The sequence below is a fragment of the Daphnia magna genome, linkage group LG4 (genome assembly GCF_020631705.1).
Source record: "Daphnia magna isolate NIES linkage group LG4, ASM2063170v1.1, whole genome shotgun sequence".
Taxonomy (NCBI): Eukaryota; Metazoa; Arthropoda; class Branchiopoda; order Diplostraca; family Daphniidae; genus Daphnia; species Daphnia magna.
This window is the reverse complement of record NC_059185.1, coordinates 2,139,743-2,164,160: the sequence shown is the minus strand read 5'-3', so window position 1 is coordinate 2,164,160 and position 24,418 is coordinate 2,139,743. Positions and strand designations below refer to the sequence as shown.

The following is a 24,418-nucleotide window of genomic DNA, read 5'->3' as shown; positions in this document are numbered from 1 at the left end:
GTGAACGGACGTTTTCTTTAATGCCTGCCACGCATCATAACCTCATTACGTTTCTGCACCTCGTGCAGGCTGTTACGCAATAAAGCGGTGCAGCAAATCTCATTCAAAGTAAGTTTGCATTTCTAATTTCTTCTATTTTCAAAAGTTAATTGCTTAAAATAATGAGTCAATACAAAGCCCCGTTAAGGTAAAGTTGGAACTTAGACTTTATCACGTATTTTACTGTTGAAAATGTAAACATTAGTGATTCAGAATAAGGTTGAAATCGAGTGTAAGTCTCTACTCAGAATTGAAATCGTTCTGAACTTTTTCGTAGAATATCTCGAACAAGTCAAACAGTCGTGGAGATTGCACAAGTGTGATGTGGTTCTATCTGTGACACAAGCAACTAATCGTTCCATTAACCGTAGTTCCATTTCAGTGTGTACGATATTCACGAAAAGTCTATGCAAAATGTCATTCATTCGTCTTGTATTTTAAGCGCAGCTTCCCAACGGTCATCTTGTATAGTTGTAGAGTCTATTCTCGTTCTCGTTGCAACACGTGAAGATGCAACAAGACCTATAGTTCACATCAATCTCTGCGACGGGAGCGATGGTCTGCTTTGACTTTTAAATGAGCTTTTCGGTTCAAAGCATCCCGCTTACACTGTTCTTTACAGATATGCAAAAAAGAAAGACGAAAAATGGGTAGGAAGAGAAAGAACGGCTGTAGCTTTATAGACTCTTATGTTACTATTTTCGTTAATACGACTTATCGAAATGTTGCAATTGTAAAGCCCGACGAAATAGATGAGTGCAAGTGAGTACATTTAAAAGTTTGCGATGTCACATAGATCTGGGGGGTATATAAAAGAGGTTCGACTGGCTTTGCAAGGAAGCGCAAACTGTTAAAATGTCTCTTACGTTCCAGCTGTGCGGTTGTTTTCTTTTCGCTTCGCTGGTGGCACTAACAGCCGGCCAAGATGGCCGATCTTTATTGTATCCTTTTCCTCCAGATGTAGAATGTCAAGAAATGGGACCCTATTTGCCGTCGCACTGCTACAATCACGGCCAACCATTCGAAGTGCAATCACGCCTAGCTGGACCACAAGGTAAATATTTGGAATTTCATTTAATTGGTTAAATGTAGAACGTTTAAGTAAAAATGTCATTTGGTTTTAGATCTTGGTGATGTTAATCCCGAACACATTTATTTGAGGACACCACCGCCTAGCGGTTTGGACCTTCTTTCAAACACACCGAGAACGTTTTTCAAACCAGGTATATGGGACAGCATTCTTGTTTCAATTCTGTTTTTTGAAATTTGATTTCAATAAAGTATCCTTAACTTTCCTCGTTCTAAAACAGGTCATTGGGGCGGTTGGGGCAATGATTTTAAAGGAGATCATAATAAACCAAGTCATAAGGGAGAACCAGGACATCCAGGTAAACCAGGACCACCGGGTTTTCCTGGCCGTCAAGGTCCTTATGGACATCCGGGAATACATGGACCTCCAGGACCTACTGGGCCTCCAGGACCTAAAGGTATGCACCACCTTCCTCCACGTTTGTCAATCTACCACATTTAATGAAAATTGAAGCTTCAAAAATTATATAAATCGATTACATGTTCGACGACGTTTTTGTTTTTGCAGGACCACCAGGATACAAGGGCCCTCCGGGTCCAGAAGGTCCAAAAGGGCCCCCAGGTGTTCCAGGCACTAAAGGCGATAAGGGAGACAAGGGGAATCCAGGAACTCCTGGAACAAAAGGAGAACCAGGTAAAAATTTATTCAGTCTACATGTGTGCCTCATACCTTACATCCTTAGTCATCAAAGAATTTCCAGTTTTAAACAATTTTTCTTCCTTTTATTGCATTTTACAGGTGTGCCAGGGACTAAAGGATACCCTGGCCCTCCAGGTCCAAAAGGAGAGCCTTGTGAATGTAACAGTTATCCAACAACGAATCCCTAAGCCACAATCTTATTATTAAACAATACTTTTTTTAATCACTTAAATAATTTTATGCTTATTTATTGAATGGGAAATGTTTTCCTAATGTTAAAAATAATAGTATTCACTGTGGTGTAGGGTCTTGGTACTTATCCTGTTAACTTAATCTAAATGTAGATAATGTGTTGAATAACGAGTCCAGTATCTTGTTGTTCCAACAATGCATGAACATTGCAAGTTCAGTTTAATTAGGAAAATAAACGTTTCCCATTCGTATCTGTTGTTTAACTTTTGATAGGACATCGGAGACAAAATTCTTTTCTTTTGATTGTGAAACATTTTCATGTTACAACCGGCAACTCCGCATTATAGACGTAAACGGCAGACAAATGGACGTGTTACATGCAAAGAGTCAAATAGAATTTCCATATTGGAATATGCTTCCCAGGACTTGACACAGGTAAGCAAACAATGGCAACACATGCAGAGCTAAAATTAATTCTTCTTTTAATAGAAAAGTTATACGTCGATTTTGCTTTGAACAGTGTTTCGATGCTGCGAAAGTGGCCGTTGGCGGAGCAAAATGGATCCTGGTATTTCTTAAATTTTCATGCCCGTTCCATTGTTTGAAACCAGGTGACAATCATTGCTATGCTATGCTATCTGGATTGAAATGCCATCACGTAACGTATCGGAGTTAAACGAGAAATTTGATTTCTGAAAAGGTAACTGTTCGAATGAATTCACTTTTTGCCGGTTTTTGGATACTCACCAACAAGCATTGCAAACAAAATAATTTTTAAAGATGCACTTTGTTACACAGTAAAAATACTTGGTTTAACTATACAAGATACCACATAAGGTAAACAAGAAATCTCTAGAAAAAACAGGAAAGAGGTTTCTCAAATAGTTTCTAATCTTCTATTAAATCGTCAGTAAAGCCAGCCTCGATGGTTGTAAGGTGTTCGATGAATTTTGTCCGCGGGATTATTTCTAGTCGTGCCACGACCGGTTATATCCTTTCGTGACCTAAGGGTCTTGTTAGTCCTACGGCCTATGCTCATGTCTGTACGAAGTTTATTATGCCAACGATGTGGCGATCGTTGATGCCCTCCTTGATGGTGATGATGATGGCGACTACCGTCTGCATAATCACGTGACCTCCTATTTCCGCCGTAGTTCAGATGATACTGACTGTTGCGAGCTTTATTTATGGCTTGTAAAGCTATGTCGGGGATTGTTTGGCCATCAGTAGTGATAGGCACTATAATAATTTCTAATTTAAACAAATAAAATCCATCAAATTAAACTCAATTTCCAAATCAATCGCAAAATTTAATTACCTGGATCGTTCATGTTGAGTTTCTCTGAGCTTCTGCTTTCGTACTCCATAATTTTATGCATATCTTTCGTATCACGTTCTTCATGATAGTTAACTTCTTCTTTTTGTGAATAGATACTATCATCATTGGAATCTATCCGATCTTGCCTCGGGATTAAAGCAATTAGAGAAACGATCACGCACGTTACTAGGCAACCGAAACCGATGCAAGAAGAAAGAAGAGCGTCACCAAGGACGCAGGCTGCTCCTAACCAACATCCAGCGAACGCTCCGCTGAACGTGGCCGCTAATCCGACGTGAATGGCTTGTCGTGATTTCCATTGCGACCTAGTGCTCCGAGCTGTCCGATAGACCAGAAGTAGGACAACACCGATTAACAACGCTGGATAGAGCATCATCAACAGCTGATCGTGAATGGTCAATACGCAGATTTTTCGAGCACTGCGTAGGACGTAGGCTATGCTGATTACGAGTTGATTCAACACGACAAAGAAGATTAACAGCCATTGAAGGAAGACGTGGGCTCGCATTGTGTGCTGAATGATCCTGGACAGCAATCCTGCGGCCAATAGGGCGTAAGCGACTCCGGGTCCGATAAAAAGCATCCGGCATGATCCATCATTCAACGGAACAGCAGCCACAATTGATATCGAAGCCAAACAAATCAAACCGAATAGAAATGGGATTTGTAACCATGGTAGGAGAGATGATTTCCTATTTGAATTGTTTAAAACAATTAAATTGTTGTTGCCATAAAAGATTTTAACGTTTCAGTACAAGAACCGCTACGTTCTGTACGTTTGTTGTCAGACGTGAACGAGATCAGTATACTGTTAAGTGTACGTTTTTCAAAGACAAAAGTTAATTACCTTGACGAGGACGGTTTGATCCAGAAACAGAAACAGATGACTGTGTACAATAAAAGTGAGCACAGCGTGATAACGGACATAGCTATACAGAAATTATAAATATGAAAAATACTATTCTAATTGAACTAAAAATTGTTTTCAACTCACCTAGCAATGGCGTAGCCCAAGAATCCTCGCGGAAGACACCTTTAAACGCGTCCACTGCCATAGCAAGTTCACTTTAAAGTTAGTCCCGAGTGTAAGAGACGACACAAAACTGTTTCCTTCCGTTTGAAAGAAAACTCGTATTAAGTTCCCATCGTTTTGTTTCCTGATTTTCCCGATACTGGACAATCTTCTAAAAACCCCGTCGAGCAATTATGGTCGACAGGGCAAACAGTACCAACTAAACATTAAAAAACATGTTTCTCGCATATAGCAATTGAAATTTTTTCAACGGAAACAAAGTGAGTGTCTTGAAATAAACCAGAGTCTTATAAAGCACCACACTGTTTTGAACGTACGAAAAATGTATCCGCGTTCACATGCGACTCGTTGTCTTCGGACTGGCCAACACTTGCACGAATATCGGTACTTTTTACCGTGCCGTTGCTCACCACAAAACAGCCTACGGCTCCTAATAAAATGACTGCCTCCCTCGGCTTTTTTGACGACTGAGACTTCCGTGTTGCTTTCCACATTTCTTTTTTTCTGAACGCTGTAGTGATGGTGCGCAACTTGAACAACAACTCGCTTGGGGGTGGGATAAGAATAATGGAGTCACGCTACGTCTACACAATTCTATTACACCCTGAAGAAACGATTTTCAAGAGATTTTTCAAAGAGATTCGCAAGTGTGTACTGACGGATTGAAAGAAACTGGTTTGATAAAAAATAATTTTCAGTACTGTGCGGTTGAAACGGTTGAAAAAAGGACTGATAATAGTCGAATGAATAACACGGGTGCGCATGAGAGGATTTGAAAACAAACATTAAAAGAAAGCAGATGGCTTTCGGCGCAAAGTAAACGTTCGTTGAACTGAAAATTAAAAGAAAGTGCGTATAATGAAATGCCTTCATAAAAGGAGAAATGGTCTTAGATCTATCAAGTGTGTTGAGACAGATCTAACCCAAAATGATTGATGATTTTTACCATGAAAGGAATTAACTAAGTTAACTGATAGCCTTCAGCACCGGGTTCGTCAGTCTTCGGGCTTACGATCCACTCGGATTTTTCGGAGCATTGAAACACTAAAGCCCGATTCTATTAACCGGTTCCTAAGCTTGCAGAAGGAGTGGGCGACCCGATTACCTTCGAGTGGGGCCAACCGGTGCACCTCGTCCATAATGCGCTGGTATAAAGTTTAGAAGAGGCTTCTGTTTCGTCTTTGTTTTCGCGCCTTTTGCATTCTAGAATGAAAAGAAATCGATGAAAGGTATTGTGAATGGCTAACAGAAATGTACGTCAGTGACCTAAAACGAGAGTTTTATGATGTTATTTTGGGAAAAGTAGGAATGTTTTTGTTTTTTTGTGTTGGATTTAAGTAACGCCTTACTTATGTTTATCATTTAGCGTGTCCTGATCTTCGTTAATTTCGATGTGGATGCTATTGCCTCCTGTCGAATTCTGCAGTACTTGTTGCTTTGTGATTCAATAAGCTACTCAATAATTCCTGTGCAGAACCAAAATGATCTCATTTCAGCCTATAAAGAAAGCTGTGAACAGGTTAAAATGAATTTGTGTTGATCAGTAGTTGCAGTGGTAAACACAATCTTTATTACTACAGTCGAACCATGTTATTCTGATAAACTGTGGAGGAACTTTGGACATTGTTGAACACTTAGAACCTACAGAAGAAAAAGTTTTCTTTATTGCTGATTCTCATCGCCCATATGATGTTTGTAACATCTATAATGATGGACAGGTATACATCATAAGATTTTTAATAAATCTCTTTGTCTGCTAACAGGAGCTATTATTTAGGTTTGTCTGTTGGGAAAGTCAAGTGAAAAAGAAGAAATACCTTCTTATGAAGACATTTTTGGAAATGATGATGATAATGATGAGGTATTTCATTCAGAAGTATGTTATCCATGAAATGATGTGTCCAGCTTTTCAAAACATTAGACTAGCGACCATTTAGATGGAGAAGAAAGTGACGAAGAAGTTGATGAAGAAGGTGATGAAGAAGAAATTCGTGAGTCCAAATCAAAACGCCAGAAACTGGATCCTGCTGAAATGGTTATGCGTCGCAGAGAAAAAAGGCTTTGGCATGAGAAAAGAAAAGAGATTTTGTTCAACTACATGCAATTTTCATTTTATTCTTCATCGGTAAGCTCAGACAAATAATCAAAAAATGTTTTACAACATTGGTTCCATTTTCTCTTTCTTTGTTTAGACTGCCCTTCTTATGTTTGAACTTGCCTGGAAATTGTCTCGAGACAGCAATGACTTGTTATGGTGACTTACCACTTTTTTCTTCAGAGACTTAATTTCTAATATTGAATGAATTGTTCCCCATTATGACAGGTGGGCTATAATCGGGGTGGGCGAGCAGCAGCTTCTAGGTAAAGTCGATTCCAAAACTTCGGTGCTTGACAATGGTAAATTACAAAGTCATATGATTCGACTTGCTCATTTATCGCAACATGGAGGAGATTCGGCAGGAACCAAGGACGCCCTTTATATTACCCACGAAAAAGAGTTACACATCATTTTCATCATGCTATTGTCCTTAATTATGACCGACTATTTTAAAATTATCTTTCAGTTTAAGTTTGTCAATGTATCGACACTGGAGTTTACTGGAAAGCTTAAAGTACACTCCTCAAACAGCCAGTCATTTTCATCTTTGGACATTGAAAGGAGAAAAGAAACTGAATGAGTTTCTAGCGGAATTAGGGTAACTTAGTTTATATAAATGTTTATTTTGTTCCTCTTGGAAATTGTCGTGTTAATCATTCTTTTCTTTGAGATAGGCTGCCACTGTCTCAGTGTCGTCAAAAATATAACTCGATGGATATCGAGTTGCGCAATGACCTCCGCTCCATTTTCCAGAAAAAAGTAGAGAAATATGACTTAGAGGACCTTATTGAATACAGCTTTAATTCCCAATATGGATTCCGTCCAAAAAATTCGGCTAGTGACTTTGTCTTCGCTCTTTTAGCTCTGCTAGATTCAGCCGAAAGGGATAAGGATCCAGCTGATGCATTTCATGATGCACTGGAATGTCTCTCAAAGTATGAATTTTAATGTGATTTCACCCAGTCTAGCAATTCTAATAGATCCACTTCGCCACATTTGTTTTATCTTTCAGCTCGAAAATGGACGCCGTTTACAGAGGAATAGAATTGGCCAAGCTACAGCAAATGGCAATTGGAAAAGAAGTTCACACTTGTCTAGATATGGGCCACGTGATCAATGCAGGACCATGTTTATACGCAGTTATACAAGACGTAACCAGAATGCTTAGCACCCGCCAATGCACAAATAGTTGATTGAAAAAATTTGCAATATAGGGGACACCGGACGCAAAATACTATGGCCATCCACACAGCTTGTTGATGCTGGGCCAGTTTCTTCTCAAGGCACACATTTCGCGAGCGCGAGGTCGTGGATTGAGAGCGAGAGAGCTGCCACTCATCATATCTGCCCCGTCGGCCACACGACCATCTCATTGCCTTTTATTAGGCTTGCCTCCATTATCTCTGGATTCCCCAAAGAAGTAACTTTTTGATGCTCATTTTATCCGTAAGTCTCTCATAATGTTATCTTTTTTATAGCTTGATTGGTAAAGCATTTGAGCAAGCAGCTGAAAATACCCAAACAGAGATTACTTCTGTATTTTTTGACTCCTCCGGTACGAAATTTTCTGTTCGCTGATCTCATTAGAAAGTTTTTATAATAGATTTTATTTTGTTCGACATGGCAGTGATCGAGATCAATTCAGAATTCCGAAGCAACTTCCTGGATTCGTTGTTTTCCCTTCTCGAATAATATAGATTTACCAGCCCATCGATTGGAAAGATTTTAGTGATTCATATCAAATACGCATTTTTTCTTTACATGATTTTAAAATATTGTGTAGAATTTTTTCAATTTTTTCTGCAAATTATATATAATGGTCTATAATTCATTTCTAGTTGAACTACATCTTGATGATTTGTTCTTCTACTTTTTGGATCAAATCACAGCAATCAGTTGTACTAGTTATCGGTACAACAATTGATTTACGCTCGACTTGCGAAGAATGACGCTTATATTTTGTCTTTGTTCCAGCTCAAAGTTTACGAATCTCTTGTTTTCACGCTACCGGTACATGTTGGGAGACCATCCTGTTCCAGTTATCGGTCGCGACAGACATTTCCGGATGGATAAATTTGTGGTTCGTCCTAATTTCGTGACGTTTCATTAGGCCCAACTGGGCAGTAGTATCTACTTCTACCGCATACATCCGTATGCGTCATTTTTGGCAAAAATCCTAGGGCATAATCTAAATTGAGTGCTGATTCCGATTAAGTTATTAGTTTTCTCGTTAAACCAAATTTTTAAAACAAACAAAAACAAACTGCTGTTAGCACACCAACGAAATTTTGTGTTTATTACGTTTAGATCAAAAACAATAAGACCAATTGAAAAATAAACTTGATTTCCGTGACTTTCATTCAATTCTGAATCGAAATGATGTATTTTTACTATTTTAAGCGAAATTTAAAATTTGGCCAAAAATGAAAAAGGGGGAAGGGCCTTCCCAATTTTGTCAAAATCTGCAAAAAACGTCATCTCTTGAAATTGGACAAAAATCACATAGCACAATCAAAATTGAACGCTGATTTCAATTAAGTTATTGGTTTTCTCGTTAAACCAACGATTTTACCTCTCATGCCGCATGTTCATGTAATGTTTTATTTTTCCCCATTTTCCCTGTCTCGAAAATTCGAAAAAAAAAAATTTTTGTCTCGGGAAATGGGGAAAAATAAAACATTTTATGAACGTAGGTTACCCAACCACTAAAAATACGAAATAATTCACACGATATGCTGAATTTTTGTGCTTAATTTACATGTGCATACCAAAGTGATACCGTGCATGATTTCATTAAAAATTACAGTGTGTGAAGCATTGGATCAGTAGGGAAACCCAAAATTATTATCTTAGCGGACTCAGCGCCACCGTGCGGCATGTCTCGTGCATCGCTACAGGGGGATATAGGCGTTAGCGGTCTTCCACTTCGTTGTCTATGCTAGAGCCACTTCGTAGTCTGTGCTAGAGCGGTAGAGCCCCGTTGAATCCACGCATCGGACCGGTTATTGGAAGATCGTTTTGTGAAAAGGCAGAAGGCACGTTGTTCGTTTCCTAACTCACCCACCATCTTTCCTCAGGACTATTTTGACTATCAGTATTAGCATTCGATCATCAGTTGGGAAGAACAGAAAATGTTTATTCATTACATGCCAGACAATTTTTGTGGTTTGGACTGGGAACTGTAAATGTTGGTAGCCGTTAAGCTTTTCTCTTTTCATTTGGACTTCTGTACCGTGTCTGGTGAGTGGTTAAATATTGGATGTTCTGTTGTTTATTAAGTTAAGTTGTTGTTATGTTCTAAATATTATGAAACATTTCTTTAGGATGTGAATAGTAGTGTGCATCTTTGTAACACATGAGCTAGATCAGATTCCAGGACAAGAAGTCAAAGTTTATACAAAGTAATTTGTGTGACTTTGTAAAGTTGCATCTTGGGTCCACACTGTCTTGAGCAAAAAATACTCTATAGAGTATCTGCTGGTAAGTGTTGAAGCTGTTATCAACCATTCCCTTCTGGTTGTAAGGGTAATCATTTTCTTCAACAGATTATTATCTTGACATAGTTCATTGGAATCTAATACAGTATGATGTTAGTGTCCTAACACTAAAATTCATGAAGAAACTGCATGTTTTCTCTTGGAAGTATTTTGAGAATTTTACCAAAATGCATCTTCCGCTCAGTAAATAGTAGAGTAATGGACTGAACCCAGAAAATTTTTGAATTGTAAGTTGTGTAATAATAATGTTCTTTTTTTTTTGCCAATAGTACTTTAGTGATAATCTTTTGATTTTGTAGGTTGAACTTAATACAATATTTCTGCCTCGATCAAGATCGTACAAGGATGTAAAGTGGTGACTATTGGGTTATTAATACCAGGGCTTCATTTGCTGTTCCTGTTAAGTAATTTTACTGATGATGGAAATAAGTACATTTCTTTTTCTTCCTTTTTTTTTTTTTTTGTTGAATCCAGAACGTGGAAGCCTTGCCTCTAGAAGATGAAATCCAGAACAGAACCAGGTCAGGATCATATCCTTGGGACAACTCCAAGGATTTTGGGTGTTATCTTCCCCGTTGCAATGAAGAAGAATCCTTATATTATTATTGAAATGTTAAGAGTTGATACTATTGATATGTTAAAAGTGCTGATTTATGGGTAGAACTTTCTGAATTCGTGACAAGGCCATTAGGACCAGGGTTTGCAGAAAAGAACTACATCCAAGAACATCCTATTAGTCATGTTCAAATGCGGGTCCAAAGGATCTTACATTAATACATCTAAAATGATAGCGTGCGCCAGCCAGCAAGCCTTAAATGGCAAAAAAGTGCCTAACGGTTTTTTAAATCGCTGTTTTCCCAAATGTAAATGATGTTCCATAACACTCGATGTCAAGGGCATTTGTTTCTAACAGCTTTTATTCTGGACAGACGCCGACAGAATTTTTTCCCCATGCAATGTGTGGACGTGAGGTTTTGGTGGATACTGCCGTAAAGACGGTAGAAACCGGGTAAATTTTTTATCTTTGCATTTAGTGACCAAAACAATTACCTTTATAACATTTTTTAAAGGTACAAGCTATGACGACTTGTGAAGTACTATTCGACTGTAAGGAATTCCACCAGTAAGATCATTGAGTTTGCTATGGAGGCGATGGTTTGGACTCACCTACACGGAAGCCAAAGTTCTTCCTGTGGATTTTCAAAGAGCACTTAGTCACATCAAAGCCGCCTTCCTTTATGCCGATGAAGATCTTTTAATACAATTATGGAGACGATTCTTTCAAATTGCTTGGGGTCGAATTCAAACAAAATCTTGGGTAAATGAGGTATATAATTCAGAATCTCTAATGCTTATCTCTGTTTTATTTTCTTGGTATAGATAATAATAGTGGATTTGGAAAGGATACTTACGTGAGCAAGAAACCAATTTTACACCTCATTCGTACCTACATTTCTACTTTTTTATTTTCAAAGATTTTTGCCGTATTGGAAATGAACACATCTGCCGAAGCTAAAATGTTCTTTTAACATGGATAATTGGGTGTTCATGTCAAGTCATGTTTAGTTTTCACAAGGAAATCAGACTAGAATCTTTCCAACTATAAGACTATAGAAGGATTGCACAGATTATTTTTTGAAGTAAGTTCCATAAGCAAATATTTTTCTGTTGATTTGTGTGTTTTTTCTCTTTAGGTAATTGACGTAATAAATCGAAAATGAGGTTTCAGAATGAGGCTGGAGTTTCTATCAATGCTGACGTTTGGAAACACGATCGGAAATACCCATGGAATGAAAAACATTCTCTCGTGTCATGGTATTTGTCGTACATAAATTGAAGTGCATATCTGGGCTCTCTTCTTTTCTGTGGCCCCGTTTCCCCTTGACTCGTAATAAGCCCGTAGGGGGTCATGCCCCTACTGTACGGTATATATAAAAACAACATATATCGAGGTTTGGAGGGCTCTGGCCGGAAAGGGGACGTGGGGGTCCTCATAGTTCGATGAAATGCTAATGGAGGGCTATGTCGCTACCCACAAATCCGAATTAAAGGTTAATCGCTCCTGTAAAAATGTTCCAAATCTTCAGCTCTTCTTCCGGCTTCTCTTAGCCAAGCACTGGGTAATCTCCCCGGTGAGTCAATTGAGGCAGTGTCTCCCCCTGCCTTGGTTGACAGCAACTTTTGAAAAGGTCATTTTTCCTTTTAAAAGTTGCAAAATATTTCATTATGTGGAGAATTGTCAATACAAATGTTGTTTTAAATTGATTTAGAAAAACTTGTCTTTGTGTTCACATTCCATGCATTTCTTACCTCTTCACTTTTTCTTTTTAGGATTGGACTTTTTAACACTGCTGAAATGGCCACTGATGTGCAGTTCTTGTACTGAGTGCATTTGAATTATCACCGATGAAATTTCAATCCCGGAATTGGTAGTTGACTGTTGGACATACTTATATATCAGTTTTATTTGATTTGCAATTGCAACAATTATAACATATTTTGTATACAATCTTTGTATATATCGGTTTATTTGGTATATTGAAATCCATTCTCATATTTTAATTTAACTCTTTCGGGTATCGATCCCCGAACTTTCGGCGTGCATTGCCGATGCTCAACCGTTAAGCCATGAGTTATATTTAATCATGCACTAATATTAGAAGGCACGAAAAGATAATAAAGGCAATAATACAGGCATAAATAAGGCTCGTAAAACTAATTATTAACCTGAATAGCTTGAATTCAAGGATTATAGCTCTTTGGTAGAATGTTGGTTTACGAATCCGAAGGTCTGGTGTTCAAATCCCGGCTGAAGGTTACAACATTGAAGGAAAACGTAATTGTAATTTCACTGCGTTTCTATTAGATCTATTGTGAAAATGTTAATAGGAAATTATATTAAATCATGCTCCAAAAATTATTATAAGTCCAAATTTGTTGAACTCAATTAACTTGAAAATATAGACATGAGTCCAATATGATTTATAGCTCAGTGGTAGAGCATCGGCACGCTATGCCGAAAGTTAAGGGTTCAAATCCCAAATAAGTAAAAAAAAACAATAACCGATAACATTAAATATATATATTACAATCATCTATATACTTAATATTGATCACGCAATATGTTTAGGATCTCTCCTCAGAGCAATGCAATGGTTAAAGTCCGTTGCAAAGTGTTCAAGTAACAAAATACGCACGACGACGCCGATAAATCAAAATGAACAAATTATTGAAATTTATTATTTGATATTATATTAAACATTGCCAAAATATCCGTCCCATTACTTCGTAATGGGGAAGTTTCCACACTCGACTGGCAGACGTGGAAGGTGGACACCTGGGAAGGTTGGAGGCACAGGACATCGGGAACCTCCTGGGAATCGAACCACGGACCTTGGAGTTGCTAGGCGGATGCGATACCTTCCTGGCAACCCCCCCCTATATCCCCCCCATTGATATTTGATCCCCTATGTACAACTTTGCACAGTTACCTTAATGTGTTGAAGACTTAGGTTTCAATATAGTACCTCTCATAGCTCAATGGTAGAGCGGTGAATTGGAAAACTGAATAACTTGGGTTCGAATCCCGTTCAGGTGGAGTAGGAAACAGGGTCCATTATGGATCAGATGTAGTGGCATATAACTTCACAGTATGAAATCCATTGTTAAGAAAACTGTAATGTAATATAAATTATTAAAATGTTTTTTATTTACAAACAATAAATTTAGGAGGATTAATCATCATAGAACGTGTTCAACTATACGTTCTTCATCTGAGTTGTAATGTTCCAGTACGACCGTTGTAGAATAGTACTTTACAGATCTTTGGTTAGGCACTCTAACTCGTAAATCAGAATTAATTCCGAAGACATTGGAATTCTGTGAACGTTTTATTTTCCCAATTGAATATATTTTTTCAATGGAATGTAACTTAACTCTTTTGGGAATCGAACCCTAAACCTTCGGCGTACCAATCCGATGCTCTACCGTTGAGCCATAAGTTATACATTTTAATTTTCAACTTTTAACCATCGCGAACATATTTTCTCTTCATTGCTCCACCTTAACAGAACAAAAACACAAAAACGTTCAAACTATTTTACTACATAATTGTTATTTCTGACATGTTAAATACTGCTAAAAAAAACAATTTTAATGATAAAAATGTGATATAAAACAGAATTAGTTACCTAACTCCTTGTTGAGTATTTGCTGCCAAAACAAACTCCCAGCACTGGAAGACCGCAGCCTAAAGATTGCTGGGTCGTATAGTGGGTCATCAACCGCGTACACTGAGTTAGGACCTGTTCAAAAGTAATACAAATTTCTTTTTTGGCTGCATCACTTCATCGATTTGACCCTGAACATTTTTATGCACCTCTATGTTTCCAAAAGTAAAGTGTAACAATAACATTAAGGGGAAAAGCCAACTAAAAAATGTCTGTGCTTTATTTTTGGTTTCAGTCTTTACCTCCTGAAATTATAATTGCTTCATAGCCTTGTTGAAACCAGGGCTAGAATATCAGATTCCACGCATAGTTCTCTGACTCTGTGATCAATAACCTAAAATATAAATGTTTTAATTAATACATTGTTATATCATCTATCACCCCATGGTTTTGTGGGAGGGTGTCTGCCTGGGAAGCGGGAGATTGTGGAATAAATCTCCATTTGTGAAAACAATTGATCTAAACCAATAGGTCATGTGTTGTTTCATTTTACCAATTTACCTTTTGTTTACAAAACTAGTAACGAGAAACAAATGAATCATCTTTCAGCTTTAGGTTTTTCCTGCTAATATAAGAATAATAAAAAAGTCACTTTTTTAACATACAAATTGGTAATAATTTGTCAAATACCTTAAACATCTTTCCACGATCTTCCCATGACACTTGGTTGGCATCAAGACATCCTATGTTCCATAATCCAAGAAGCAGGAAAATATTTACAATACAAGAGTCATCTAAAGAAAGTCCAAAGCTACAAATTTCCTTAAGTGAAAGCGAAATGTAAACCAAAATTACTGTTGATAGGTCACTTACATGAAGCCAGCATTGTGCAGATCAGCATGATGAGCAGATTTTTTCCACTGTCTATTTTTTCACACTATAGGGCTGTGGATAGGAACTGCACCTGAATATATGAAAACATTGTCAGACATTAAGTAAAAACTGAAAGAAATAACATGCAAATATACTGTACTGTACATTCAAATGACGTCTAGTGAAAAATCAACTCAAACAATCGTGTGCTGAACATTTATTAACTCCTCGCTGTACACCTATCTAATCCCTAACAATAAGGCTACATCTGAATCTGATGAACCATAAATTTCTACTGCAGACGATCCACTACTTACAGTGCAGCCATCTATTGATAAGATATATAGTTTTAGTCAAAAACTATAAGACCAATTAAAAAATAAACTTGATTTCCATGATTTTCATTCGATCCTGAATCGAAATCATACATTTTAAGCAAAATTTAAAATTCGGCCAAAAATGAAAAAGTGGGAAGAGTATAGCCTTCCCACTTTTGTCAAAATCTGCAAAAAACGACATCTCTTGAAATTATACCAAAATCACATGGCACAATCAAAATTGAACGCTGATTTCGATTAAGTGTTTGGTTTTCTCGTTAAACCAGCCGTTTTAAAATAAACGAAAACCGTGCTGTTAGCGCACCAATTTTATTTTCGGTTTTTTCGTTTAATTCAAAAACTACGAGACCAATGGATAAATAAACTTGATTTCAGTGATTTTCATTAAATTTTCAATCGAAATGATGTATTTTAAGCGAAATTTAAAATTTGGCCAAAAATGAAAAAGTGGGAAGGGTATAGCCTTCCCACTTTTGTCAAAATCTGCAAAAAAACGACATCTCTTGAAATTGGACAAAAATCACATGGCACAATCAAAATTGAACGCTGATTTCGACTAAGTTATTGGTTTTTTCGTTAAACCAAACCATACCATAAAACAAAAACTTAAAGGAAAAAATGTGGCAGCTCAAAAACAATGGGTTTTAGCAGCATCTGATGGATAAGTTTCAGATGACATTTATTGTTCTAGCATGACAATCGGTCTGCTGAAGATTGTCAATTGTACGTGAAAGAAATTTTAAAAAACTATTATTGATTATTTAAAATTTTTCGGTACCGTTCTTGTCCATAACTAACTCGTCACGGTGCCAGAGCTATCGGCAAAAGTTCTCCACATGGACCAGAAAAATGGAATCTGTCATCAGTTGGATAAAATAATGTGATAAAATTAATGTTCAAGCACCCACTAATTGTTTGCTAATATTAAACTTGCTCAAAATTAGGAGTGGCAGAAGTAGTTTCCATATTAAACTCTGCAACTGGGACCCCTCTAGCAGCAACCTGGGGAGCAAACATTGCAGCAGGATAGACTATAGATGATGTCCCAACAACCAAACACAGGTCACAACTATTAAGATCCTTCTCTAGAATATGGAACAAAATTCTGAAACATGTTTGTGAAAAAGTCAACACTCATAAAGAAAACTTTAAAAAACAAACAAACAAATTTTATAATATTGATGAGATACCTGCTTTTTTCAGAATAATGGGATCCAAATTTTCATGAAACCAAACAACATATGGCCTTAGGAGGCCTCCACAAGATGAAACTTTGCATCTTGGGAGTAATAATTCAGGAATATTTTCTCCACCTTCAGTTGGAGATGCTGATCTATTATAGAATAGAGCAATGAATAAGTTCTTGAGAATACAAAAAACATTGAACACAGACAGCTTTTACCCTTTTCCTTTGAGAGCTTCACATATGGGACTGTCGTAATTTGATTCCACCTTTTTACACTTTAAGCACCGAGTCTTGAACAAGCTTCCATGTAGCTCCAATATGTTTACAGATCCAGCCCTTTGGTGAAGCTCATCAATATTTTGGGTAATGACACTTACATGTTTGCCTTGTTTAGTTAGTCTGTGTTCAAATTCAGCTATTGCTTTATGTGCCTAATGGTAAAAGTATTACATAAGCACAAAAAGAGATTTTGCGGTTGCCACGTTAGTACATTATTTGGATGCTTCGATGCAACGTTTTCTCTACGGTGGTGATAAAACTCCCAAACAAGAGAGGGATTGGATCGAAAAGCAGACGGGGTGGCTAAATCTGTCGCCGAATATATCCTCCATAACCCTCCTGCCCCGCGAAAAGTCGGGACCCCGGACTCGGCAGACACTCCTGCACCCGTCAGTATGACAACGGCATTGACTTTAAGTAAAAGTTTTCGAAATGAATCCATGTCGGCAGACGGGTTAACGGACATTGCGTTGTTTTGTTTAGAAAATCGAATTTTTTTAATTTTTTAGAAACAAACGCAAACGACATCTAGTGTAAGATTACAAAAATTTGACACTAGGAATTCCAATAAATTGTTGCGAGGCGATCCAGCAGATCTTCACGTTTATTTGTAAATGTAAATACATAAATGAGGAGGTTGCGAAAGCCTCGAAGCAGGAATTGACAGACCAATACAAAAAACGAAGGGAAAAGTGAAAAAAAACGTCGATTTTAAGTATTCACTTGCTGCTGGCACGGATTTTACGATAATGAGAGGTCGGTTGATCAACAGGTATGGTGTAAGATTTGTTTTGCGCCTGATCGTCATTGTCAAATATTACCTACCATTTAAAAAAAAACGACGAATTAGTTAACGTAAATATAAGTGGTGATAGAATAACAGTTCTCACGATGATATTTTTGTCGTCATCAGTGACTTTGAATCGCAATTTGTCAAAGTTACACGACCGTTTCGGTTCTGAATGACTGACACTAGCTCTCGAAGACCAGGAACCACCTCGGCCACCTCTCCTGGCAACATTTCGCGAAGGCTGAGAACTGGTAGCGCCCGAATCTAGAAATTTTATGATTAGTAAAAACTGTAAGGTATAACGTAAGAAAAACGAACGTATGTCATACAAGTTGGGGAAGCTAGCGAATTGGCGGGAGACTCCGCATCGCTGACGGAAATAATGTCGACTTCCCTCTCGTCTCCGCTACTATTTGCGTCAGCTTCACTGTCACTTGTTGAATCCCCTGGGTGAGGCCGTTTGACTCCCAAACGAGGTGTGAACGCATTGGCAATAACAGGAGTCAACATGGCAGACGCTTGTGGAACTGTGGGAACCTCAGTAGCAGGGGATGCATTCGCGCTGTTTCGTCTCGACTCAAGCGAACTGCAGTCATCACAGTCCCACTCCATTGTACTCCAGTCTAATCTGCCACAGCCAATATGAATACCCTTTGAGCCGCAAGAAGAACACAGCAAAAGCTCCCATCTCCTGTATTTTAAAAACGTTAAAAAAGAATATTCCTAGAACAGGAGTTTATTAACTGTTTTAAACTTACGTTCCCTCGCCATCGTGTTGACGGCCTTTTGGGCATATGCAAACGGCATGGTCACACTTATTGTGCCGTTGGACTAATTCCTGGAATGCGTTAGGTTCCAATTCCCACGATGCGTCCTGCTCTGGAACGTATATTCCACATCGTTTCATCTCACTGCAGAACAAGGTGTTGTTACTGCAAATTGGGCATTTAAAGAAGTATCCAGCACTCAGAGCCAGCTTTTGCATGCAGACTCTATGAAACCACGACTGCTTCTTGCAGCATGGTGCCCAAAGAACATCAAAGTTAGGGTGGGCTATAACATCTTCGTGGCAAATTGTACAAGTTGCCTTTTGTCCATGCCCTTTGACAACAACATTCTGGATGGGTTGATGCTTGATGCAGTAAGAATTAAAAGCTCCAAAGTACTGATTCAGCATGCGACTCTCAACTCCACATGGAAAGTGATAGGTTTTCTTGCAAGCTTTGTTACAACACCCAACAGTGGCACCATTGTGTCTGCACTTGCTGCAACTCAACTTACTTCCACGTCTGCTTTCTTTGATAATATCATTCTTCAAAAAACCAAGGATACCCTCTTCATCTGTTCCCTTCTGCTCCAATCCAGATGAAAATAGAAGGCAATAGTAGTGTGCGGTAATGTTCTCATTCGTATAGAATTTCCCAAACTGTAATTCATTATCATCATTCCTATGGCAAAACATGCAGGTTTTCAAAGCCCTTTCCTGAGTTGGCAAATCTTTCACAAGCTGAAGAGGCATTCTGGCTAAAATAATTTGATTATTGTCAATATCAATGTTTCATAGTCTAATATGCAATGTTAAAAGTAGATTTGGAAGGCACCTGAAAAAATTTAGAGTTTTGACAGTTAATCCATGAACATTTATCATTAATAACACTAAACTCTTACTGAAGTTCAGCAAAAAAGCGTCATCAGGTATTACTCTTGCTATAATCGTGAATATAGCCTCTTTGGATCCACGGTTGCTCCTGTTCGTACTTCTAGTCTTTAGTCGGTTTCTTGTTGGTCGTTGCGATACAACAAGCACTGGTATAGCTAGCAGACGAATATGGGCGTACTTTAATGTGTCAAGTGTCAAGACAGAGGGCAGGCTTTAAAAAAATTCAGTTACAACTACTTGTCCGAGGTGACTAACTCCGCAACTCGTAATAAGCTGAATTTGGTATAGCAAACGCCCTTTAACACCAGTAGGTGATGCACGCTTTGATTCAAGACATAAAAAGGAGGTAATGTTACAATATGGTCGGCTTTGACTGCACACAATGAGAGCGGGCATCTACTGTACCATCTATCAGGTTGAATACACTACGGAGTCAAGACTATTTCACAGAAATTCAAACGTGAAACAGCACGCGTCAAGCGAAAACCACTGCTACAATCTGATATATGCAATGCAATACAATGTTGCATTGCATATCGTATTCTATAGTTATATATCTGTTTCTCCATTTCCCATTTACATTCATGAACGAATTTCAACCGCGTTTATTAGCCTTTGCACTAAAACCAGGAGCTACTTTCTCTTCAATGTTTTTTTTTTGGTCGAAAACTTTATCGTGTTCCACAGTCCTCTGTCATCTCCCACTTAGATTAGCTTAGCCTGCCACAGGTTTATTTATAATGAAAAGATTCGTGCTAATAATTGCCAAACGATAAACGCGGAACGAAATATATTCATGATTCGAGCTACATGGGGAAAACAGAAAGGGTTATGCCGTCAGTTGCAACAACTACAAACCCTATCAATGATCTCAATCTTCCTAGACTGTTGACGATCCAGAAGTGATCGACCACCTATAATTTCTCTTGAGCTTTGCCGATCACAGAGTCATGACACGAATTGGAACCGAAAGATAGAAATAAACGAAGCATTAAACATCTAAAGAGAACATATAAGGCAGAAAAAAGAAAATTGACTCTTCAACAAAGAGGAAAGATGGTATAGGAAAAGAACAAAAAAAAAAAAAAGGCCACATTGAATTTATGGTTGGGATTTCATCCAAACTTTAGTCTGACAATGATCCAAAGCCTGTTAAGAAGAAATTTGAAATAAGTTGTTGCTCAAATATTTTTCACTATTCAAAAATACTTACATTGCAAGCATCAGCGTGCTGAGGACTAGCACACCAGTATGTTGGACCCCAAGTACACTGCTTTCCGCCCAACAGTTGCACTTGGCCAGGTGGTGGTTTGCACAAATGCACTGATTGACAAACTTTCGTTTTGTCCAGCATCGTGGCAAGCTGGCTAAGCAGATACGGTCCATATGTGTCTACTATGCCGGTACACTGGGCATTTAAAAGGAAAAAAAAAAGAATGTTAGAGATAGAAGGTTAATATAATTGTTTTCTGATTACCTTATCCTTAGCTCCATGAGGAACAATGGTGCAAGCCCTTTCAATGATATGGTCAATGCTTGCTTCAATAGTGTCATCTGCAAGCAGTTTGTCGAGATATTCGATAACAATTTCGCAAATCTCACACTTGCTTGGTAATTTCCATCCAGTCACTTCTAGTGCAGTTTCCTTTTCGTTCTTGTGTCCAAGCAACTTAGGGGTTTTATCAATTGGAAGACAGAGTCCCATCTGAGTGCATACGACTTTGGGGGCGATTTCGGATGACAGCAAGTCGAAGAGCTCATCCCCGTATTGTTCAACAAAATCGATGCACATGTCGGCGACAGTCGCCGGCAAATGAGCACACAGAAACTGGATAGCTCTTGTTAGCTCCTCCTTTTAGGCCAAGGGGATTAATATTTAGCATTCATGGGCAAAAACTAGCAAAACAAACAAAAAATAGTACTTCCGTGCTGTTGGTCAATAATCGTTTTTCAAGGACGGACATGGCGTATTCGCACATCACACACATGGGCGTGTTGGTTGAAGCAATCTTTTGAGATTTTTCAGCTGGATTTTGTTTAATGCTATTAAGGAATTCGCCCACAGTGATCCCTTTAGGAACTCCTTCAATCATGAAGTCTACTACAAGACAAAACAAAGAGAAAATGAGATTTAAAATATTTGACTACACCAATCTCTAAAGCCTAAGAAACAAAACTAACTTTCAGAGGAGGTTTTTGGTGTGCACAATTTCAAGGCGACGCATACTTCATCGGGTTTCAAATCAGCAAGAAGCATTTCAACGATTTCCTTTGCGTAAGCATCAACCAGGCGAACGCAATCGCTTCTCACGGTCTTGGGAAGACGTTGGCATACTCCCTCAAGCGCTTCTTTGATCGATTCTTCAGTACGATTGTCCTCTAGTTTACTCTCGAGCGTCGTAATAACAAACTCGCAGAGAGAGCAAGTATTAGCATCTCCGTAAGTGGTAGCTATTAATGAAATAACAGAACTGTTTACTGTTTTGTTTCGGACAAAATAATTTGATTTAAAAACAAGTACCTTTGAAAGGATTTTCAGGAAGTTGAATTTCCTCTACCGTAGATTCAGTGCAAAGCTGAAGCTGTGTGCACAAAACAGCAGGATCCAACTCTTGGCTTAGAAGGAAGAACATGGCGTCGCCATAGGTGTTGATAAGATCATCGCATTCCTTGCTGATGCTAGCAGGTAACTTTTTACAGATGTTCTTTACGACCTGGAGAGTAGGACATCTAGTTAATCTAATCCCTTTCTATGCAAAATAATTGTATTTCTTACGTCTTCAATTTCTTTCTTAACGGTGACGTTCTTGAGATCATTGACAATTTCGTGCAGAACGTACTCGCACAGCATGCAACCAGGTTTCCTCGGAGCGACGAGAGCTACGGAAGCAGGAAGAAGACGCTCGGCCGGTAGAGCTGCCAAGTTGTTGGAACGAATGGCATTATTTTCATCTTGGCCAACTAAGAGATCAGTGTCTAGATCTTTTTCAACTGGTTGAGAAGGGAACAATTTCGCTGCCTTCATGATATCTGCTGGTTGGATCCTCAGATAAGACGATCGATCCTGCAAGGAATAAGAAAAAGAAAAGAAATAAATGCACACTTTTAAACAGGGCAACACAATTTAAATGACACTAACCTTTGTAACTTTAGGGCTACCCAGTGTGGACGAAGAGCAAAGGGTAAGTAGACGGCATGTTTGTTCCGGGTCTAGTCCATTTACGATGAACGAATAAGCCTCCTCGCCGTATTGGTCAACCAATGCTAGGCACTGGTAAGCAACATGTGTAAATACGCGTTTTTCCCTTCCTTTCTTACGTTGATTTGATGGTTACGTACCTCTTTGGCATAGCTCCCAGTTTGTTTGCAAAGACCGGTTAAAACTTGAACGAATTCTGCCTCGGTTGTGTTGCTGATTAGTATAGAGCGAACGTTTTTCACGAGCGCCTCGCAGAACTGACATTCAAGGTCGTCATTGACAATAGCTTTTGACGCTAGAGATTTTTCAAATTTGGACTCAAATTTCCTGTCATTGGACAATGGGCGAACAGAAACGCGCAAAGGCTGTAAAGGAAAATTCAACAGAATCCTTAAGGCAAATCATTAAATGGATTGTAATTTCAGACAAAGCAGCACAAACCTTTAACTCAGCTTCATTACAAAAACCCAAGGGCTGGCACATTTCCTTTTGGAGACTCTTTTCCATAGAGCTAAAGATCTGATCAATATTGTCAGCCACAATAGCCATGCACGCATCAGAATAGCTATTCATTTGACCACAGATCTAAAATATAGGATTACACAATAAATATTTAATCCCATTTAAATATAAAGTTGCTCTTACATTAAACAATATATGTTGGACATCCACTTGGGAGGAACTTTGAATCTTGTTGGCACTGTGAGTCATAAAAGCCTGACATGACTCACACTTTGACTCGTCGGATAACCTCTGAGAAGTCTTTGCAGACTGCACACTTTTGAACTCAGACAGCAAACCATCAACCCAGGCATTATTACACAACAAAGCTGTGGTGCATACCATAGTTGGATTCATTTGAGATGCCAGCATTTCAATGAGTTCAGGGATAAAATCATCCACCAGCTAAAACAAAACAAAAAAAGCTTTTAAATTTGTAAGGGGACATATGATTTAAGACATTACCTTGATGCACTTCAACTGGACCATCTTTACTGGCATAAGTTTGCATGATCCTTCAAAAACTTGTTTCATGTCTTCCTGTGTTTCATTCGAAAGAAGCTGGTCTCTAGCTTCCTGTACCATTTCTTTGCACACTTCGCAGATATTGTCATTGTCCTCAGGGACAACTTGCCTTTCCCAAACAGTCTGGATACAGTGTGTGATTGCGCCACATGATTTTGCATTTCCAATGCTTTGACACCAATATTCTGGCCCTTTAGTACACTGATTAACTGGTGTTGGCAAGTCACCAGCAGAAATTATGACCATACCAGCCGCACACGCCAACAGCCCTTTGTAACAAACGATACATTGTGAAAACGGTATAACAGGTGAAAGTGAATTTGATGACGACGCAGTAGTCTTAAGCTATGGAATTGCAAGGCGTACTTACCAAACAGTGCAGTGAAAAATACCGCCTTAGACGCCATTTTCAATTGAGATTTCCTCAAGTTTTCTTGGCTTCCTCCTTCCAGTTGGTGCGACGTAGAATTGACACTGCTTCTATGCGAGACGAACGGATGACGATTTCAGATAATGGGGAAAAAATGATAACGTAATTTGTGTTTTCTTCCCTTGAAATGTTGCTCCTCTACTGGCACATTTCAGAACTTGAACGAAAAACAACAATGGAAGCCGAAAAGTGAAAGTGAACATCGTGCAACCAATCAGAGGCCAGGAAATTCCCCGCTTAGTTCAAACCTTTGTTTTCCTTTGAAAAATGCAACACGAAACGAAATACCGTACTTTCCAATTAACTGTGTACAATATAAATGTAAATTATGATAAACTTTATGCTCTCTGGAGAATCTAATTATTTCGTATCTCTTGTCATTCCTTGTAAAATTACGTTTCTTAGTAATAAAACCCAATAGGGGCTAACCGGCAATAATTATTACCGTCTCTGGTGAATTGGGAGAAGTAAATTAAACGTATAATAATGTCGGTCGATCTACATCGCATTAGCGAATGAATATGACGACAAAAGTTTGCTG

General features: G+C 38.4%; 6 protein-coding genes and 1 long non-coding RNA gene across 21 annotated transcripts; 3 read left to right on the top strand and 4 right to left on the bottom strand.

Moving 5' to 3' along the window:
- The first annotated feature begins 75 nt into the window (after nt 1–75).
- LOC116921115 (collagen alpha-1(XXIII) chain) lies at nt 76–2,211 on the top strand. The gene is made up of 6 exons (XM_032927330.2): nt 76–108; nt 913–1,093; nt 1,164–1,262; nt 1,350–1,526; nt 1,637–1,762; nt 1,868–2,211. The coding sequence occupies exons 2-6, from the start codon at nt 1,015–1,017 to the stop codon at nt 1,954–1,956; spliced, it is 570 nt and encodes a 189-aa protein (XP_032783221.2). The 5' UTR covers nt 76–108; nt 913–1,014; the 3' UTR covers nt 1,957–2,211.
- Nucleotides 2,212–2,649: 438 nt separating this feature from the next.
- Nucleotides 2,650–4,827, bottom strand: LOC116921109. The gene is made up of 4 exons (XM_032927323.2): nt 4,294–4,827; nt 4,147–4,228; nt 3,279–3,991; nt 2,650–3,211 (listed from the first exon to the last, which is right to left on the bottom strand). Exons 1-4 carry the CDS (start codon nt 4,352–4,354, stop codon nt 2,868–2,870), a joined length of 1,200 nt encoding a protein of 399 aa, XP_032783214.2. The 5' UTR covers nt 4,355–4,827; the 3' UTR covers nt 2,650–2,867.
- A 663-nt stretch (nt 4,828–5,490) lies between these two features.
- On the top strand, nt 5,491–8,261 carry LOC116921118 (cell division control protein 45 homolog). Its single transcript, XM_032927332.2, has 13 exons — nt 5,491–5,634; nt 5,699–5,851; nt 5,913–6,050; nt 6,110–6,193; nt 6,254–6,457; nt 6,525–6,586; nt 6,656–6,829; nt 6,897–7,028; nt 7,105–7,365; nt 7,443–7,581; nt 7,645–7,850; nt 7,909–7,985; nt 8,058–8,261. Exons 1-13 carry the CDS (start codon nt 5,584–5,586, stop codon nt 8,120–8,122), a joined length of 1,746 nt encoding a protein of 581 aa, XP_032783223.1. The 5' UTR covers nt 5,491–5,583; the 3' UTR covers nt 8,123–8,261.
- A 1,105-nt stretch (nt 8,262–9,366) lies between these two features.
- On the top strand, nt 9,367–12,455 carry LOC116921120. 7 transcript variants are annotated; one of them, XR_004393024.2, is made up of 10 exons: nt 9,367–9,670; nt 9,754–9,910; nt 9,976–10,154; nt 10,227–10,282; nt 10,402–10,790; nt 10,857–10,936; nt 10,998–11,245; nt 11,308–11,339; nt 11,403–11,742; nt 12,259–12,455. It is a non-coding gene; the product is annotated as an uncharacterized LOC116921120 (long non-coding RNA). The 7 variants fall into 7 exon arrangements; XR_004393026.2 differs by lacking the exon at nt 12,259–12,455 and having other exon boundaries at nt 9,368–9,670; nt 11,403–11,567; nt 11,622–11,877; XR_004393027.2 differs by lacking the exon at nt 12,259–12,455 and having other exon boundaries at nt 9,369–9,670; nt 10,402–10,448; nt 10,589–10,790; nt 11,403–11,879.
- Nucleotides 12,456–14,358: 1,903 nt separating this feature from the next.
- Nucleotides 14,359–17,278, bottom strand: LOC116921129 (NAD-dependent protein deacylase). 9 transcript variants are annotated; one of them, XR_006645889.1, is made up of 9 exons: nt 16,984–17,278; nt 16,710–16,924; nt 16,498–16,640; nt 16,242–16,392; nt 16,086–16,163; nt 14,970–15,060; nt 14,787–14,907; nt 14,658–14,721; nt 14,359–14,490 (listed from the first exon to the last, which is right to left on the bottom strand). XR_006645889.1 is itself a non-coding variant. In XM_032927343.2 (6 exons), the coding sequence occupies exons 1-5, from the start codon at nt 17,236–17,238 to the stop codon at nt 16,109–16,111; spliced, it is 819 nt and encodes a 272-aa protein (XP_032783234.2). In that variant the 5' UTR covers nt 17,239–17,278; the 3' UTR covers nt 15,946–16,014; nt 16,086–16,108. The 9 variants fall into 9 exon arrangements, 2 of the variants coding, with proteins under 2 accessions (XP_032783234.2, XP_032783233.2); XR_006645890.1 differs by having other exon boundaries at nt 14,658–14,718; XR_004393033.2 differs by having other exon boundaries at nt 14,359–14,721.
- A 66-nt stretch (nt 17,279–17,344) lies between these two features.
- On the bottom strand, nt 17,345–19,650 carry LOC116921126 (G2/M phase-specific E3 ubiquitin-protein ligase). The gene is made up of 5 exons (XM_032927339.2): nt 19,231–19,650; nt 18,321–19,163; nt 17,892–18,253; nt 17,663–17,826; nt 17,345–17,593 (listed from the first exon to the last, which is right to left on the bottom strand). Exons 2-5 carry the CDS (start codon nt 19,079–19,081, stop codon nt 17,492–17,494), a joined length of 1,389 nt encoding a protein of 462 aa, XP_032783230.1. The 5' UTR covers nt 19,082–19,163; nt 19,231–19,650; the 3' UTR covers nt 17,345–17,491.
- A 347-nt stretch (nt 19,651–19,997) lies between these two features.
- LOC116921123 (prosaposin) lies at nt 19,998–24,013 on the bottom strand. Its single transcript, XM_045172715.1, has 13 exons — nt 23,818–24,013; nt 23,388–23,716; nt 23,067–23,327; nt 22,863–23,006; nt 22,562–22,786; nt 22,362–22,493; nt 21,999–22,286; nt 21,744–21,936; nt 21,404–21,673; nt 21,145–21,323; nt 20,700–21,074; nt 20,436–20,630; nt 19,998–20,371 (listed from the first exon to the last, which is right to left on the bottom strand). The coding sequence occupies exons 1-13, from the start codon at nt 23,852–23,854 to the stop codon at nt 20,324–20,326; spliced, it is 2,676 nt and encodes an 891-aa protein (XP_045028650.1). The 5' UTR covers nt 23,855–24,013; the 3' UTR covers nt 19,998–20,323.
- Nucleotides 24,014–24,418: the final 405 nt, after the last annotated feature.

Excerpts from the sequence above, each read along its gene's own strand:
- LOC116921115 (XM_032927330.2), top strand. The coding sequence starts at position 1,015 with ATGGGACCCTATTTGCCGTCGCACTGCTACAATCACGGCCAACCATTC. Across the intron at positions 1,263-1,349 it reads GAGAACGTTTTTCAAACCAG|GTCATTGGGGCGGTTGGGGC; the intron begins GTATATGGGACA and ends GTTCTAAAACAG. Across the intron at positions 1,527-1,636 it reads TGGGCCTCCAGGACCTAAAG|GACCACCAGGATACAAGGGC; the intron begins GTATGCACCACC and ends TTGTTTTTGCAG.
- LOC116921109 (XM_032927323.2), bottom strand. The coding sequence starts at position 4,354 with ATGGCAGTGGACGCGTTTAAAGGTGTCTTCCGCGAGGATTCTTGGGCT. Across the intron at positions 4,229-4,293 it reads TTGGGCTACGCCATTGCTAG|CTATGTCCGTTATCACGCTG; the intron begins GTGAGTTGAAAA and ends ATTTCTGTATAG. Across the intron at positions 3,212-3,278 it reads ACTCAACATGAACGATCCAG|AAATTATTATAGTGCCTATC; the intron begins GTAATTAAATTT and ends TGTTTAAATTAG.
- LOC116921118 (XM_032927332.2), top strand. The coding sequence starts at position 5,584 with ATGTACGTCAGTGACCTAAAACGAGAGTTTTATGATGTTATTTTGGGA. Across the intron at positions 5,635-5,698 it reads ATGATGTTATTTTGGGAAAA|CGTGTCCTGATCTTCGTTAA; the intron begins GTAGGAATGTTT and ends TTTATCATTTAG. Across the intron at positions 5,852-5,912 it reads ATAAAGAAAGCTGTGAACAG|TCGAACCATGTTATTCTGAT; the intron begins GTTAAAATGAAT and ends TTATTACTACAG.
- LOC116921129 (XM_032927342.2), bottom strand. The coding sequence starts at position 17,238 with ATGTCCGTTAACCCGTCTGCCGACATGGATTCATTTCGAAAACTTTTA. Across the intron at positions 16,925-16,983 it reads CATCGAAGCATCCAAATAAT|GCACATAAAGCAATAGCTGA; the intron begins GTACTAACGTGG and ends TTTTACCATTAG. Across the intron at positions 16,393-16,497 it reads CATTATTCTGAAAAAAGCAG|AGAAGGATCTTAATAGTTGT; the intron begins GTATCTCATCAA and ends TCCATATTCTAG.
- LOC116921126 (XM_032927339.2), bottom strand. The coding sequence starts at position 19,081 with ATGCCTCTTCAGCTTGTGAAAGATTTGCCAACTCAGGAAAGGGCTTTG. Across the intron at positions 18,254-18,320 it reads CAACACGATGGCGAGGGAAC|GAGATGGGAGCTTTTGCTGT; the intron begins GTAAGTTTAAAA and ends TTTAAAATACAG. Across the intron at positions 17,594-17,662 it reads ATGACGACAAAAATATCATC|GTAATATTTGACAATGACGA; the intron begins GTGAGAACTGTT and ends TTTAAATGGTAG.
- LOC116921123 (XM_045172715.1), bottom strand. The coding sequence starts at position 23,854 with ATGGCGTCTAAGGCGGTATTTTTCACTGCACTGTTTG. Across the intron at positions 22,494-22,561 it reads CTGGGAGCTATGCCAAAGAG|TGCCTAGCATTGGTTGACCA; the intron begins GTACGTAACCAT and ends GTTGCTTACCAG. Across the intron at positions 20,631-20,699 it reads CTCATGGAGCTAAGGATAAG|TGTACCGGCATAGTAGACAC; the intron begins GTAATCAGAAAA and ends TTAAATGCCCAG.